A 17,429-nucleotide genomic window follows, 5' to 3' on the forward strand; every position below is an offset into this window, starting at 1 on the left:
GCAGAGCAGCACAGGCAGCTGGGGACAAAGAACACACTGCTGCGATGGGTGTCCTCCTGTTGGAGAAAAATCAAGCCAGCTTTCTGATAAATGGCATCACATCAGTAGAAAGCCAAAGGCTGAATTAAAAAAGCATATAACCCCTGGCTATTTTTTAAATTATTATTCAGTGTTTCTGGGACAGCTTACTTACCATATCACAGTGTCACCCTGCTTCCTATCCTCTGCTCTTCACAGCACCCAAGGTGTGATGGTTAAAGTGGGCCATAAACCTGGAAGACCCTTGACTCCAGCACTAGATCATCAAATAGGAACGCCCGTGACTTCCATGGGTTCTAGTCCCCAGCTGTAACCCAAGCCCTGACTCTTAGCTTTCCTAGCATATCTCTTGTACTCTCAGACCTATCTCTCATCACCGATCACCTTGCCTCATTCACTCCCTGCCCCCTCCCCAGAGAGCAGAGATGAAAAGGGATGAGGGGTGAACGAATTCACAGGTACTTTCACTGCTGAGAGTTAACTGATACTGTAATGAGTGATCTGTTCATATGAAAGCACAAGGCCTAAGCCAGAGAGGAATAGAACAGATTTGAAATAAGCCTTTTTATCCCAGGTCTCAGAACTGAGCTTCTTCCCTAGCCTCCACCCCCACCCCAACACACACACACACACACACACACACACACACACACACACACACACACACCACATCCCAAAGCCCTTTTAGCTAAGAAACACCTGTCTCACCTGTCTCCTGTGAAGAGACCAATTAACAGAGCACCTCTGTTCCCTCTTGTGATACTTCTATACCCAAAATATAACCCTGCAAACAATGACACAATCAGATAGACTACAGTTTTGCTGAGGAAAAAAGTCCCAGAAGGCAATCTTCCCTTCTTGGAGCTAATAAACACTTTAAGTAGCACTTAAGTGTGAAAGAAGGACTGCATTGTATTAAATGAGTGTAGATGCGATGTGTGAGTACCGAATTGAACAGAGGCTTTCTAGAATCCTCAGAACTCGAGAGCACATGCGGGTCTGGGTGACTCCTCCTCACTCTCAGCCCCATTTCCCCCCAGAACCCCCTTTTTCCACCTTCCCTGAGCCGCAGAACCAGGGACCCTAATCCTAGGGTGCTCCAATGAGCTGTCCATTGCAATGGAACTTTCAGGACTCCAGCTCTTGTCTCTTCTCTTCCTGTCCTGTGCCGGCAGGGGCCGCTGCGTGCAGGCTGTACCTGCGGAGCACCCCTCCTAGCCTAAGGAGGTGGTGGAGCCCTCTGGGCCAGGGGGGTCCGAGCAGCCAGGGGACCCCAGGCTAGGAGGCAGTGGGTACACGCTGCCCATCTGCCGCAGGAGACTGAGAGAGGATCCCACACGGCTCTGCGGTCCCCGCCTGCAGGAGCCGAGCCCGGAGGGCCCCCCACCAGGAGGGTGATGCCGGCTTAGGCAGAACCCCGCGGTTCCCAAGGCGCAGCCACGTGGTGACAGACCAGGACAGCGCTCGGTGGAAAGGACCGTACCTTAGCTGGTTGCTTCTGCCTGCGCCTAGCTATGCAGAGTCCTCATCCTTTCTGAAAAGGCAGAAAAGACCTCAAGCCTACAAGCTGGATCAGTGAGCACCATGAGGGGCAGGTAGGTCTCAGGTGGGGAGGGCCAGGTGGGCGCTGAATGAGGGCGGGAAGGCGTGCGGGGGGGGGGGGTAAGTCTAAGATACGTTGTGGTCCACATCCTTACCCTCTTGCCAGTCTGCACAGGCTGATGCATCAGCCTCAACCACAGTGGGCTTGGGGCAGACTGGCTGGGAAACGAAAATAGAGAATGAAAGTTGATTTAAAAAAAAAATTGCAGAAGCATCTTTTCTAGTTCCGTTAAGAGAGCGAACAGAATGCCAGGGATCCTGGATCCCCATCCCCATCTCTAGCCCAGGCCCTTTGGACCTTAGAGTACACAGGAAAAATGAGTGGATTGGATTGGAACTTGTGACCACTGGAGAGAAAGAGGATCTCTTAAAAGAACACAAAGTCGCATCTGTAGTGGTCAAAATGAAAGTTCCTGAAGGGGGCAGGGTGAGGAAGGAGCTACTCAGCAAACAGGCCCATGGGGACCGATGGGAGTTGTCTGCTCAAGGGCACACCCTTCCTGTGGGTGTTGGCATCGCTTCTCCATCTGCCTCCATTGCCCCTTTATGCCTGTGAGCTGGGACACAGGATAATTTGTCTTTCCTGGGCCTCACATCCTGTGAGTTTTACTTCTGTCTCTGCTGGAGGCTGAAACAAGAGAGACCCTTAGGGAGAATGAGGGGGCCCTTGGGGACTGTAGCCTCTGAGGCTCAGCGACCTATGATATCCCCATTCTAATCCTGGAGGGGTAGGGAATGACTGCAGAATTAAGCCAAATATATTTGAGTCCTTGAAGCAATGGTTGGGTGTGTGTTTGGGGTGGGGATGATGACAAGAGTTGGGGCCAATGGACTCTCCCTAGCCGCCTCTTCCAGCAAGATCAGATGGATTCTGCTGAGAAACCCAAGTCCAAAGAGATGACACCACTGAATCTCAGGCCACGCCCACCCCTGCTTCATTCCTTGGGCAGGGAAACTCCTGGCCACTTATCTCAAGAGTCTACAAGGACTCCCTCATGTGCTTTGGGTAGAAAGACTGCCATTACCCTGAGAATAGCTTCACAACCGTCTCTACAGCTGTCCTAGCCCACCCCTTCTCCTCTCCCAAGTTTTTCCTCACCCCCTGCAGAGGCCTGGACTCCCTCTGTTCCTGACAACCCCTCAAAATCTTTCCACCTGTCCAGGTAGAGTCAGTCTGAGGCTGGCAGATGAACAAGTAGAAGCTGAAACATCCCCCCAAAAGGTAAGCGGGGAGACATTTAATGATGGGAAGTGAGGAAGGGTAAAGGCATAGACTGTGTCAGCATCCAAAGGATGCTGGCATTTGGGTTTGGCTCCTTGTACTCCTAGGATGATGTTGGCATTTGAGGTGGGGGGGAATGATTAGCAATGTTTCCAAGAGGCTGGCAGTCCTCCACGCTGTCACAGGCTGAGGCAGTGATCCAGGCCAACCCTTGAGCTCAATGAAGGGGATGCAGCCTCCTGGGGCTGTTCCTCCCTGGCTCTGCGTTTCTTCTTCCCTAGGATTCCCCAGTTTCTAACCTTCTTTCTGTGATAGATTTGGGAGGCCCGAGTTGGCTTGATGGAATGGAGGAGAAGTAAAGGAGAAGAGCAGAGGTGAAGTGCAGAGGATGTAGGGAAAGCTGTTGGGCTCTGGCCTCTGCTAACCACACGCTGTTGGGCCTTAGGCCTCTTAGCTTCTGTTTCATATCTGTCTTTTTAAATCTAAATTTTGTTTAAGTTGAACTGCAACTGCATTCCCAAGGTTTGAAAAATAAGTCTACCTACAGCTGTCAACTTCAACCTTCAAGTTTCACTTCTTAGTGGCAAATATTGCTAGCTTTGTATACACTTTCTGGAGGTAGTTCATGCATATTAAGCAACAGAGATGGCCCCTCCCTATTACACATTTTATACATAACATTCCATACAGATGCCTTCCTCACGGGTGGCTTAGCATTGAAAATCATTGTGCATATCATTACATAAAACTATTCCCTAGGTGTTTTGTTTTGCCAGTCTTCTAGCTTGAACTCAGGGCTTGAGCACTGTCCTTGAGCACTTTTGTACCTACCTAATTTCTTGCATTTTACTACTACTGAGGAATCAAACCCAGGATTTCATGCGTACCAGGCAAGCACTCTATCACTAGGCCATACTAGCAGCTGTGTGTGTGTGTGTGTGTGTGTGTGTGTGTGTGTGTGTGTGTGTGTGTGTGTGTTGGTACTGGGACTTTCTGGTACTCAGGGCATCCACTTCCAGCTTTTTAGTGGTTAATTGGAAATGTGTCTCATGGGCTGCCTATTCTGTTTTCAAATTGTGATTCTCAGATTTAGCCTCCTGAGTAGCTTGGATTACAAGTGTGAGCCATCAATGCCTGTTTTTTGTTTGTTTGTTTGTTTTTTTTCCAGTCCTGGGCTTGAACTCAGGGCCTGAGCACTGTCCTTGGACTTTCTCAAAGCTAGAACTCTACTACTTGAGCCTTAGCACCACTTCTGGCTTTTTTTCTATGTATGTGGTACTGAGGAATTGAACATGGGTCTTAATGCATGCTAGACAAGCACTCTACCACTAGGCCAAACTCCCGGCCCTGCCTGTTTTTGTTTTGTTTTAGTTTTTTATGTTTTAAGCAGTAGTACGGAAGGGAATACATTTGTATAGCCTGTACACTGTATCTATCCATCCTTTATTTATGCCTTGCTCATCTGTAAAATACATCTAACAAATCTGCTTTGTGAGATGATTGTAAAGGGTTTAAGATCATTTGTGTGAAGGGTCTAGGTCAAGAGTTCAAAGAATGGGGGTCGGCATCATTGTTCCATTCCTAACATATCCCCCTGGTTCCTTCTTCCAGACCCATTCTGAAGTGTCATCTCCTCCACAGTCTCTCCTCTTCACCCCCCAGGCCTCTGATAACACCTTTTTTGTCCTATCCTGACTTCATGCCAGGCTGCAAGTTGCCTGGGGACAAGGTATGCGTCCTGCCTGGAGACCATGGCACTGAGAAAGGACTAAGGCTGGCCACTTGGAGCTCCTCCCCTGAGCAAAGTGGGATGTGCATTTCTCTCCACAGGATGAGTGAGAGGGTCACATGGAACTGGAGCCCGGGTGGCTGGCTGCTGGCACTGTGCGTGGCCTGGCTGTGGACCCGCCTGGCTTCAGCTTCTCTGCAGCCTTCACCTGCCACAGGTTTGAGGGAGGTGTGGGGCTAGGAGAAGAGTTTCCTTGGTCACCATGAGAGCGGGATAATACCTTACCCCATTCCACATAGCAGGCAAATCAGAGGTAGAGTAAAACCCACGGATTTCAGGGTCTGATTCCTCTGATCATTGCCTTGTCCTCTTCTCTCCCTGGCCGGAGGAGGCCTGGGCAGCCCCATTTCTTTTTTTAAAACTCCTTCCAGGTTGGAAGGTGTTCTGTAAAAAGAGAGAACAAGAGGACCTTGCATGAGGGCTTAAGTCTAGCCTCCTGGCCTAATTCTGAGGTTTTCCTTCTGGGATGGCTAAAGCCTATGTAAGCGGATGATCCCTTCCTCATGTTGTAAGCCCTGAGCCCTTACCCTCATCCCGAGAAAGCTGAAAGATGGGGGCTGGTACAGGACTCCACTTTCTTCTGCCTAAGGGACAGCCTCCCTTAGGAGTGTGGCCTCCCTGGGGAGGAGGTTGCCACTAGAAATCTTCCTGTCCCCTCCACACTGTGTCTGTGAAGCACTCTGTTACTGAACTGTAGCTCAGCCCTGGGAATCTATTAAATGACCGTTCCCCAAGCAAAGAGGAGGGGCTTGAGGAGCCCCTGAGCTGGTAGGAGGGGTGCAAGTTTGGGAGCCTAATCTTGTGTGCCTTGGCCTCATCAGTCCTGGGCACCTGCGAGGTAATTGCTGCCCACCGCTGCTGCAACCAGAACCACATCGAGGAGCGCTCTCAGACTGTCAAATGCTCCTGTCTTTCTGGCCAGGTGGCAGGCACTACACGGGCAAAGCCTTCCTGCGTGGATGGTGAGAAAACAGAGCCGGGATGGGTGGGTGGGGAGGCCCTGAGAAGCAAAAAGGAGGTTGTGTTCAGGACTTGCCATCTGTTGGGGATCCGATGTCACCTCATTGGGGCTGTCAAGATCAGGGTCTCAAATGCTAGGGCACCCTCTGAGGGACAGGAGGGCAGATGTGGCCATCTCTGAATCAAAGATGAAGAAAGCTCTTGTTACACTCACTCTCCCACTCCAGCCACCATCTGGCACATGTGCACATACACATTCCAGGACTCCTCCAAAGGGGTCCTCTTCCATGTACTGCCTTCCTCCTCTCCTCGTGTAGACACCGTGTCCAGACCCCTGTTCCCACCTCTCCATCCATATCCTGTTCACTGTGCTCATGCACAGTAGCTTATGCGGTCCTGGACACAGATCCCACACTTGCTCCCATGCTATGCACCAGTGTGGGGAGGAATACTGAAGATTATGCCTTTGTGTGAATGGCCTGGCTGCTTTCAAGGCAACCTCCCCCACTTCCAACGTCTTGAGCTGCCTCTGATGAAATGAAGATCCATGCAATTAAGCTTGAGAGGGCAGTTTCCCCGTGGCCTCTGCCTGGCCACACGGTTGTTTCTCTGGGATCCCTACAGTAAGGGAAAGAGAACGGAAGTTCATGGCTTGTTCTGGGACCCCTCATAACCATTGTGGTGCTTAAAAAGAACTTAGAACTGGTTTTCTGCCTCTGGCTCCACAGCCTCCATTGTCCTCCAGAGGTGGTGGTGTCAGATGGAACCCTGCCTACCTGGGGAGGAGTGTAAGGTGCTCCCTGACCTGTCAGGATGGAGCTGTAGCAGTGGACACAAAGTCAAAACCACCAAGGTATTGGAATGAATGCTTCATCTTTTTTTTTTTTTTGCCAGTCATGGGGCTTGAACTCAGGGCCTGAGCACTGTCCTTGCACTTTTCTCAAGACTAGAGCTCTACCACTTGAGCCACAGCACCACCTCCAGCTTTTTTCTATGTATGTGGTACTGAGGAATCGAACCTGGGTCTTCGTGCATGCTAGGCAAGCACTCTACCATTAGGCCAAACTCCCGGCTCTTCATTCTCTTGCGTACTTGGGGCAACAAAGGGGAATTCAGAAGTCCTAGGGGGTCCAGGAGGACAGGATCCCTAGGTGAGATTTGTGAGCTACAAAAGGGTACCCCAAGAAAGTCCCTCTGAATCTGTCCTGACTCTGGAGACTTGGAATGAGGGCTCAACATCCAAACTCCAGGGGGCCTTTCTAGGAGAATTCTTGATGTTACATATGCTTTTGTTTCTTCCTCTGTGTGTTTGCCTTCGAAAACTGCCAGGTGTAGAACGATAAAATGGAGTCAGGTGTGGTGGTACATGCCTCTAATCTTGGCCCTCCAGAAGTATAGAATCATGATTTTCAGGCTTTCCCAAGTGACCTAGTCAGATAGAGGCTAGCCTGGCTCCAGAGTGAAACCCTGACTCAACAAACCAAACCAAACCACACCAACAGCAACCATGTGAAGAACTGGGAAACTTGCCTATATAGTTCAGGAAAGAATCTCTCCAACCTGAATCCCAGTACACTAGCCAGCTCTGTCTGTCACTGCCTCTGCCATGGACTAACCCCAACACTCACCCCACTGCCACAATTATCGGACAGTCAAATCACTCTGTCTGCTGTGACAGCACTCAAGAAGATTATTTTCCTGGTTTGCTGCCTGCCCCACAAAACAAGGGGTAATTAAAATTTTATCAAACTTTTCAGCAATTCCATGTGTGTCATGGTTAATTAGTTGCATTGTGTTGTCCTTACCATTTGTACAGAGAAGTGACACAGCAGGATGAGTCAAGGTACAGCTTTTCTTCCCCACAATCACACACAGCAAGCAAAACCAGCGAAGAAAAGGGCAGGCTCCAGGCTTCTGAAGAAAGCAGTGATTTTTCTAAAGCACAGAACAAAAGCAGTTGTGGCAAGAAAAATTTTGCCTGGATATAAAGTAGCAGGGAAAAGAGACAGGCATTTTGAGGTTATTTAAGGCTAGGAGAGAGTGAGAGCCAACACAGAGGTTAGAACATTTGTTACCATGTTATAGATCTGGGCTTGTAGCCTGAAAAGCTAATGGCTATGCTTGATTTGTATTTGTATAGGCCACCAGGTTCCCCTTTCCCAACTTCAGCTTTAGAAGTTTTTGTCCCCTCTTTAGGAGGAGACAACCAGAAGTAGTGATCTTCTAAGTGAATTGCCTTTCTTGGATAGTCTTTGCATGCTGGCAAGCATCCCTGTTGACTTCTCTAACCTTCATCTACCCTATCATTTGCTTCTTAGGTCACTCGATAGCTCCTGTGGGGGACTGTGGCTTGATAAAGCCCTGGACTGAAGAAAGATATCCAGTTGTCAGCCAACAAACATGGGGATTCACTTACCTGAACATGGGCCCCATGCCACATGTAGCATCTGTCTTTCTAGGGGTATTTCAGTGAAGTTACTCAGAAGATATGGATGGATTTGAAACCACATACCTGGGAAGCTGTGCTCTTTTGGGGAAAAAGAAGGTCAAGATGCCATTCTTGCCCTTAAGGAATTATCAAGTTGGAGAGTGAGTGACAGACAACTTAGACTTTAAGTACACTGACTTTTTGAGCCATCTTCTGTGGACATGGTGAAGTTGTGTTGTTGTTGTTGTTGTTTTTGCTAGTCTGGGGCTTGAATTCAGGATCTAAGCACTGTCCTTGAGCTTTCTCAAGGCAAAGGCCCTACTACTTGAGCCACAGCACCACTTCCAACTTTTCTATGTATGTGGCACGGAGGAGTCAAAGCCAGGTTTTTTTTTTGTTTTTGTTTTTGGTTTTTTTGCCAGTCCTGGGCTTGAGCTCAGGGCCTGAGCACTGTCCTTGGACTTTCTCAAGGCTAGAGCTCTACCACTTGAGCCTCAGCACCACTTCCGGCTTTTTTCTATATATGTGGTACCGAGGAATCGAACCCGGGTCATCATGCATGCTAGGCAAGCACTTTAACCACTACGCCAAACTCCTGGCCCATCAAAGCCAGGTTTTTGTGCATGCTAGGCAAGCACTCTATCACTAGGCCAAACTCCCATGGTGAAGTTTTGAGGCTGAGACTTCTATAGTTCTTCAGCCAACCCCTGACCACAGAGCACAAAGACAAAAGGGTCATATTCTTCATCCTTGCATCCTATCCCTCAAGTCAGTCCTGAATCTCCAACAAGCTGCTAACATCTTTTTTTTTTTCATAAAGCACTTGTTTATTATTGCTATAATCAAGGCAAAAATCTCTTAAAAACATTAGCCTTGATAATGGATGTATAATCAGAACCCATGAATTTACAGTTTGTTCTCTGCTGCTCAGACTTCATTGTTGTACACGCACCACCTACCACAACACCTTTGTTATACAAGAGGAAGAAGAATGAATCAGGGATTATAAAAGTGGCTTTTTACCACTTGCCTAGTTCCTGACTTCAGATCAGTCATACTGCCTTTGAACCTGTCTCACTTAAAAAAATAAAAGAGGAGAGGGCACAATAAACCTACCTGCTTGGAGGAACAGCTGAGATAACAAGAATGAAATCACACTATAAACTCTTAAAATATTACACAAAATACAATATTATTAATGCAAGGAGGGGAGAGATCATTACTGAACAGACTAAGCTTGTGAGAGCCTGTTTGACAGTCACTGAGAGCCTTAAATCCTAAGTCAGGGCAAAAGATATGAATGACCAAGTTTTCAGTCTTACTTACTAAGGGAGTATCTGGCATAACAAGCCACTGAATATGGACCCAACTGTAACCTAGAAACACTGTCAGTTTTATTTTACCTTAATATACATTTATACAGAGGCAATAATAAAAAGGCTATTATACAACGATTCAGTGAGTTTTACCTAGTTTCAAGAATAATGCATGAAGCTGCTAACATCTTTTTTTTTTTTTTTTTTGCTAGTCCTGGGCTTGAGCTCAGGGCCTGAACACTGTCCTTGGACTTTCTCAAGGCTAGAGCTCTACCACTTGAGCCTCAGCACCACTTCTGGCTTTTTTCTATGTATGTTGTACCGAGGAATCGAACCTGGGTCTTCATGCATGCTAGGCAAGCACTTTAACCACTAGGCAAAACTCCCGGCCCCTAGCTGCTAACATCTTTTAGCCTTCCACCAGGCCAATGGCATCTCATTTAGAAGAGATTGGATTGCATCAGGAGAAGGAAAGCCAAGATGAAACTACACAGCTATCCCGTGAAACATTGAGAAGAATAGCTGAGTTTGGGCTCTTCATTGAGTGATCCATAGGACCTTAGTAAAATCACTCTACGCCAACACCTTAGATTTTTGTTTGCTTTTTTTTTTATCATGAGAAAACAGAGTCATAGAATAATGAATAATTTGTCCTAAATCTCATAGCCTGGACTACTGAATCTCTAAAGACTAGCACTTAATCTAACATGTTCAATCTACCCCCTCAGGTATTGAGCCCTGCAAAATATTAGCTAGTCAGTAGCAGCATTTATCTTGAGAGGTTCTTGAAATGAGACTTGGCTCAGGACTCATCCCGAATGCCCCTGGAGGATGCTTGATTTCTACTGTTCCCTTAGTACCCAAATTCCAAACAAGTCCCATGACGACCCAGAGGTACCTCAGCCCAGTTACAGTTGAAGTCTCCTAGCTGTCAACCTATTGCCTGCCAGGACTCATTTCCTCTGGACTCAGAAGCATTCGGTCCAGGAGAGTTGGGGTGGGTAGGTCAGCGCCTTCTTCCTGCAGAGGCCCCAATGAGCATGGGGGCGGGTGGCAGGCTGGTCCTCTGTCCAGGATTAAGACCAGAAGTCAGACTAACATTCTAGATGATGTAGGGGTAACTCATTGGTTTATGAGGATTGTCATGGCCTTAGAGACTACCTTGGATGGTGCTGCTCTGTCCCACAGAGAAGGCATATTGGTGGACGGCGTAGGGCTGAGTCTCCCGTTCTTCCTTTGTGCCTGCCTCCCCATGCAGTAGAACCCAGGCTGATACCTTCCTTCTTCACCCCACCCTGCTGTACTTGTTTTTGGTTTTTGTTAATGGAGTGAACAATGGTCCAGTTTCTCACTAGACTAGAAATATGAAAACGCCAACTACTAAAATCACTGCTCATGGATGAGTCATGGAGTTGAGTAGCCAATTATTGGGCTAAAGGCTCTCAGTGTCTCCTTTGACACTGGAGAAGGATGGCTGGAGGATAGATTAAGGGGTTGGCAAACTTTTTCTGGAGAGAGTCAAATAGTAAATATTTTATGCTTTGCAGACCATGTAAATCCTTGTTGCATAGTCTTCATTGTCACTGGTTTTCTTTCGTTTTGTTTTTAAAAACCTCCCTGAAATGTAAAATCCATTCTTAACTTAAAATCAGATGCTGGTCGCTTTTCAGCAAGTTGCCAACCCCAGGGAAGTTTGTGAAGTCCTGGGCTGGCCTCCAGCCTCCCTGCCTGCCCCACTTGAAGGAGAAACCTGAGCTCAGGGTTGAGAGACAGGTTTTGTTTTTTCTCATAATGCTCCTTGAGAGATAGGCAAGTGAATTATTTAGGCTACAAATGAGACATTTTTAGCAGTCAGACTAAAAGCCGGCTGTCCTGGCTGCTGGAATGTGGGCTGCTCTGTTTCTCCCTACCCTGGAGATCCTGCCCTCCTGCTCTTCTGCATCATCCATGTGAGCTGGGATGAGCCTGAGAGCGTGAGAACCCTGCTGCACAAATGCTCCTGAGCTGCCAGCCCCAGCCAGCCTTTCCCACAAGCCCTACTTCAGTCAACATCCTGGCTCCTACCTCCCCTGAGCACTCACATCTCCACTTCCAGAGAATACTCCTTTCTGTGACATAGGTTCATTCACTGTGTTTACTCCTCAGAGCCTCATTTCCTCCTGACCTATTCACGTTTCTTTGGTGGGCTTAGGGGTTGAGTATTCCTTATATGGTGAGAAAGGCCTCTGACAGCAGAGGGTCTGGCTGAGAAAGGCAGCAACAGCTACTCCCTGAGCTTTGCTTTACAATGAAGTCAAAGTTGTATGTTTTCTAGCTATCACAATGACCACCATGGTTTGGCTTTCTTTTCTTCCATTGGTAATGGGATCTCAAATTTTTTTGAAATTTCTGGTCCCCCACCCCCTCATCTGTACAGATCTTTCTCCGTCCGTCCCTCCCTTCCTCCCTCCCTTCCTTCCTTCCTTCCTTCCTTCCTTCCTTCCTTCCTTCCTTCTTCCCTTCCCTCTCTCTCCCTCCCTCCTCCTCCCTCTTTCTCTCCCTTCCCTCCCCCCCCACTCTCTCTATCTTGTGGTCGCTTAAACTCAGGACCTCATTCTCTTGCTTGGCTTTTGCATTCAAGACTAGTACTTTACCACTTATACCGCCCTTCCACTTCTGTGTTTTGGTTGAAAATAAGAGCCTCACAGACTTTTCTATTCCATTTGGCCTTGAATGTGGTTTAGGTAATATGCCTAAAGTAAAACAGCAGATTGGTGACATATACTGCCCAGTGACACAGATAACTCGTCCTTTTCACTGCTGCACATGACTTCTTTTTTATTTTGCCAGTCCTAGGGCTTGAACTTAAGGCCTGAGCACTGTCCTTGGGCCTTCTCAGGGTTAGAGTCCTACCACTTGAGCCATGGCACCACTTTCAGCCTTTTCTGTGTATATGGTATTATGGAATCGAACCCAGGGCTTTGTGCATGCTAGGTGAACACTCTACAATTACTCCATTCTCCCAGTCCCTGCACATCATCTCTTAACTCTAAACAGATGGAACACTGGAAAGAGGCCATATTACACTATGGATGAATGTAAAAGTCTCATTCCAGAATCATTCAGGTCTATAAATGCAAGGGGAAGAAGAGAGAATAGTACATACCAAAAGAGAAAGAAGACAGGAGGAGCTGACATCATTTATTTAGAACATAAAAACACCAACACAGGGCTGGAGGTATGGCTCAAGTGATAAGAGTGCCTGCCTAGCAACCTAAGATCCTGAGTACAGACACACACACACACACACACACACACACACACACACACACACACACACACACACACTGGGGCTTGAATTCAGGACCTGGGCATTGTTTCTGAGCTTTCTTGCTTTAGAGTGGTACTCTACCACTTGAACAATGATCCACTTTTGTATTTTTGGTAGTTAATTGGAAATGAATCTCATGGATTTTTCTGCCTGGGCTGGCTTCACAATGTGATGCTAAGATCTCAGCCTCCTTAGCTAGCAGCACCCAACTTGCTCCTACATTCTAAATCAGGATTCTAGACTATATTTCCAGCTTTGTAAAAGGCTCCGTGTGTATGATTCCAGACCATTATAACCGTGCTCAAAGGGATTTAAATCCCCCTCAAGCTGAAAACTCAAGGGGTGTAGAGCACCTTCAGGTTATTATCAGTGCTTCAGGGCAGTCTTGGAAGGAACTGGTATTAGCCCTTGTGGCTGGAAATGTGTCTTGCAATCCTAGAGGGATTTTGGGATATGATGTATCCCACTTCTATCATAATCCCAGTGTGACATTTTTAGGATACAGTGAGCCAGGCAAAGAAGATCATCTAAGGCCACAAAACAAAACAAAGCAAAACACAAATAACAAATGCACGTGTTGGGATTAAAGGAAAAGATGTGAGAAAGAGTAAATAAGCTATCTGCTGGAGCCATAGCATTGAATTACAATTCAGTGAAGGGATGCACCCATTTATTCCCCTGTAAGAATCTATGATGTAAGTGTAATTAACACCAGTTTACAAATAACAGATGTCCCAAGGGAATGAAAAAACAAAGCTCATGGCTTTGATTACTGCTGTTATACTGACTGGGGAGTTCAGAGTAAGGAAAAGGCATAAGAAAAGTGAACATTGAAGGCAAAACTTTACTAAATTTTGAACTTTATGCTCATGATTTTTTTTTGCCAGTCCTGGGCTTGAGCTCAGGGCCTGAGCACTGTCCCTGGACTTTCTCAAGGCCAAAGCTCTACCACTTGAGCCTCAGCACCACCTCCAGCTTTTTTCTATGTATGTGGTACCGAGGAATCGAACCCAGGTCTTCGTGCATGCTAAGCAAGCACTTTAACCACTAGGCCAAACTCCCAGCCCAGATTTTGTTTACAACTTGTTCTTGATTATTTGAGCCATGCCTCTACTTCTGGTTGTTTTGCTAGTTAACTGGAGATTAGAGTCTCCTAGATTTGTCTACCAGGGCTGGCTCCAAACCTCAGTCCTCAGATCACAGCCTCTTGAGTCACCAGTGCACCAAGCTAGGATGGATTTTTTTTTATGACTTGTCTCATTTAACTTCATGGTTTTTTCATAGAGCTATTGGCATCCTCACTTTTGCACACAAGGAATGTAAGCTTCAGAGGTTCAGGAGAGTTTGCCAAAGATAACAGAACTCACAAGCAATAGAACCAGAGTTTGCCCAGAGTTAAATAAGTCTGTTCAACTGTCAAGCTCATCACACCCTTTCAGGACACATGAGCTGTGTTCTGGTCATTTCCTTCAAAATGAACTATCTGAGAAGGTAACTATAACCACTCTATACATTATCTCAACAATAAAAACAGAAAAGAAAAAAATGAACTATCTGACTAAGATATGGAACCAACCCAGATAACCCTCAGTAGATGATTGGAATAAGAATATGTGGTACTTATACAAAATGGAATTCTATGCTGTCATTAGAAAAAAATGGCATTTTCCTATTTGTAAGGAAATGGAAAGACTTGAAAAAAATCATATTAAATGAAGTAAATCAGACCCAAAGGAACATAAGCTCCATGGTTTCCGTCATTTGTAATAATTAGTACACATCTAGGACTCTCCTAGCAGAGGATTACAATAGCTCAAAAGCTATGTACATAAGGCCATATAGAATGAGACTAAATGAAATAAACTCCAGGATATGGAAACAAGAGGTTTATCTTTTTGATTATTGTTCTTAATGTGCTATGTTATTTCTTTTCTCTTTTTTTCCCCTTATGATTAATCTCATGTGGTTACTATATCTGAGTTTGTTACCTGGCATATTGTAATATGTTTATTTGAAATAGGGAAGGGAAAGGGGGAAACAAGATGATTGGCAGGGTGTGGGGGAGGGAAATGGGGACAAAAACATGAGAAGTGATATCAATGTGCGAGAAGTAATACACCCACTACCTGATGAATGTAACTGTAACCCCTCTATCCATTACACTGACAATAAAATAAAATTTAAAAACAAACAAAAAACCTCAAAATGAACTGTCTGAGCATTCCTCAAGTCATACATAGGAAAGGAGCAAGAAGAGAGGAGGGTTCTGTGGGTAAACAAAGAAAGAGAACTGGACCCAGCCTGAGTGCCAAGTCAGCCAAAGCTGAATGAGAAGCAGCCTGGAAAAGTGCTGTGTGTGTGTGTGTGTGTGTGTGTGTGTGTGTGTGTGTGTGTGTGTGCGTGCGCGCACATTGAAGGGAAATCTGAACAGAGGTTGAGTGGAAGTAGCTGCAAAGAAGGCTTGAGGCAAGTTCAAATAAGGAATGAACCATGGCCAGAATACAAAGGGTAAGGAGATGAGGAGAGGTGATGTTGCCAGTCAGCCTGGGTGAACCTGGGAGAAGCTAGACACTTTAAAAATGTCTTCACACAGAATCCAGCATTGAATATCCAGTGGGACTTCTGTTAATGGTATTTTTAGGGGCTGCCATTTTTTTCTTAGTCCACTGTAAGATCACTGTGAAGTGTTTGCTGATAGACTGGTGGTTCTGGGGGACTAGTTATCCAGGAATTCTTGCTGAAGAGAGACCATACTGCCCTGGAAGGAGAGGCTGCTAGGGTGCTCAGGGAGGGTGGTGGACATATGCAATTTGGCTTCTGAGCCTTGTCTTCCCTTTCACTCAGTTTCACTGTCCCAATTCTCTTATACTTTTCTTTATGCATTTGAGTTCACAGGCCAAGCTTGGAGTGCTGGAAGCAGTCTGAGCCCAGCTAGAGAGAAGCACATAGTGGAAAAGCTCTTTTGAAATCCTCACTCCCCCACCCCTAAGATGTTGAAACAGATGTTCAACAGGTGGCCCCTCAGACCATCTGAGGTCCTTCTAACACTTGGAGCAAAAAACAGGAATAGGGAGAGCTTCAACCAAGTCACACTCCACACAGTCCGCAAGCCTTGTGAAGGGGCACAGCCAAAAGACATCCACAGCCAAGAAGATGGGAAAGCTGCCATCCTCTAGGTGGGAGAGGGCAGTTTGCTCTGCTGCTTGCTCTTGGGAGGTCTCTTGGCGACACACACACACACACACACACACACACACACACACACACACACACGCTGGCTACTTACATAGCCTTCCACCAGCTAGGGGGCCCTGCAACTCCTGTTCGCTTTTAGTTGCTGATTGTTAAAGATTAAGCTGATGTTAAGCTGATTACACATCAATAATCTTCCAAAAATTCCTTTAATTAAGTTTACTTAGAAACAATTGGTAGCCATTAATGGTTTCCCTCATTTGTCATAATCAGTACAAACCTTGGGCTCTCCTAGCAGAGATTTACAATAGAACAAAACCTAGATACATAAGGCCATATAGGATGATGCTAAATGAAAGAACCCTCCAGGATCTAGAAACAAAAGCCTTATAATGAGTGATTGTTGTCCTTAATATAATGTTATCTCTCATCTCTTTTGCTGTCCCTTAGCTATCTCATATTGTTACAGTATTTTACCTTGTTATCTGATATATTGTATATATGCTTATTTGGTTATTTGAAATAGGATAGGAAAGGGGGGAAAACAAGATGAGGGCAGGGGTGGGGGGAGGGAAATGGGGACCAAGACATGAGAAAGGGTATCAATGTATGTGAAGTAATGCACCTTCTATCTGGTGAATATAAAGTAACCCTTCTGTTAATTACAATAAAAAAATATATGGAAAAGAAAAAAAAAGAAACAATTGGTAGCCACTAGCCAATGACAAGATGTCAGAGAAGGGAAGGGTGGGTGGCAGAGTGCGGAGGGGCATTTGGGGGTGTGTTGCAAAACTTGTAGAGGGCTTCTGTCTCTGAGCTAAATTCGGGACAAAGCTCCCAGGACAGACAAACAGTCCCTTGCACAGTGTCCCTCCCCCGCCCCTGCACTCCCCGACTGAGGCTGAGCACTCATTCCCGGGGATTCTTCTGCTTTACCAATGGCCTCCACCCCCTTTACCCCCCACCCCCCCGGCCGCCCCAGCACTCTAGGCTAGCACTCTACCACTAGAGCCACAGCACTACTCCGGCTTTTGGAGTGGTTAATTGAACATCCGAGTCCCAAAGACTCTTCTCCTGGCTGGCTTCGAACCTCACTCCTTAGCTCTCAGCCTCCTGGTGTGACAGGAGAAAGCCGCCCCGGCCCTCTTCATCACCATCCCGCAGGCCCCAGGGCGGCCAGGCGGGGCCCCCGGGGAGGGGCCGGCTGTCCCCACTGGGGTGGGACCCTTGGGATGCTCCGCTGGAGCCCGAGAAGGGGACCGCGACCTCCTCCCGCAGGTCCTGGGGACCAACTGGATGGGGAGCACGGCGGGGGGACCTCAGGTCCTCTGGCTAATCTGGGATTCCTCTCCATGCGGGACTGGGCAGCATGCAGGCCCAGCCTTCCGTGTGTAGAAATGGAGGGTGCAGAGGTGCGAGTGCTTTCTGCCCCAAGCTGAAGCTCATTGAAAAGCTGTGCCTATGTATGTATGCATGTATGTATGTATTCATTCATTTAGTGAACTTTAAGGTTGGGTGCTGGTGGATCACACTTGTAATCCTAGCTCTACTCAGAGATCCCAGTAGCTCAG

The 17,429-nt window shown here is 46.8% G+C and overlaps 1 protein-coding gene and 1 long non-coding RNA gene across 2 annotated transcripts; both read left to right on the forward strand.

The window, feature by feature from the left end:
* Window positions 1-1,498: 1,498 nt before the first annotated feature.
* LOC150061530 (uncharacterized) lies at window positions 1,499-4,523 on the forward strand. The gene is made up of 3 exons (XR_016535828.1): window positions 1,499-1,634; window positions 2,805-2,863; window positions 4,475-4,523. It is a non-coding gene; the product is annotated as an uncharacterized LOC150061530 (long non-coding RNA).
* A 171-nt stretch (window positions 4,524-4,694) lies between these two features.
* Tafa3 (TAFA chemokine like family member 3) lies at window positions 4,695-8,329 on the forward strand. The gene is made up of 4 exons (XM_090333700.1): window positions 4,695-4,809; window positions 5,474-5,614; window positions 6,341-6,465; window positions 7,931-8,329. Exons 1-4 carry the CDS (start codon window positions 4,695-4,697, stop codon window positions 7,940-7,942), a joined length of 393 nt encoding a protein of 130 aa, XP_090189826.1. The 3' UTR covers window positions 7,943-8,329.
* Window positions 8,330-17,429: the final 9,100 nt, after the last annotated feature.

The sequence above is a fragment of the Megascapheus bottae genome, chromosome 6 (assembly GCF_031878675.1).
Source record: "Megascapheus bottae isolate mThoBot1 chromosome 6, mThoBot2.hap1, whole genome shotgun sequence".
NCBI lineage: Eukaryota > Metazoa > Chordata > Mammalia > Rodentia > Geomyidae > Megascapheus > Megascapheus bottae.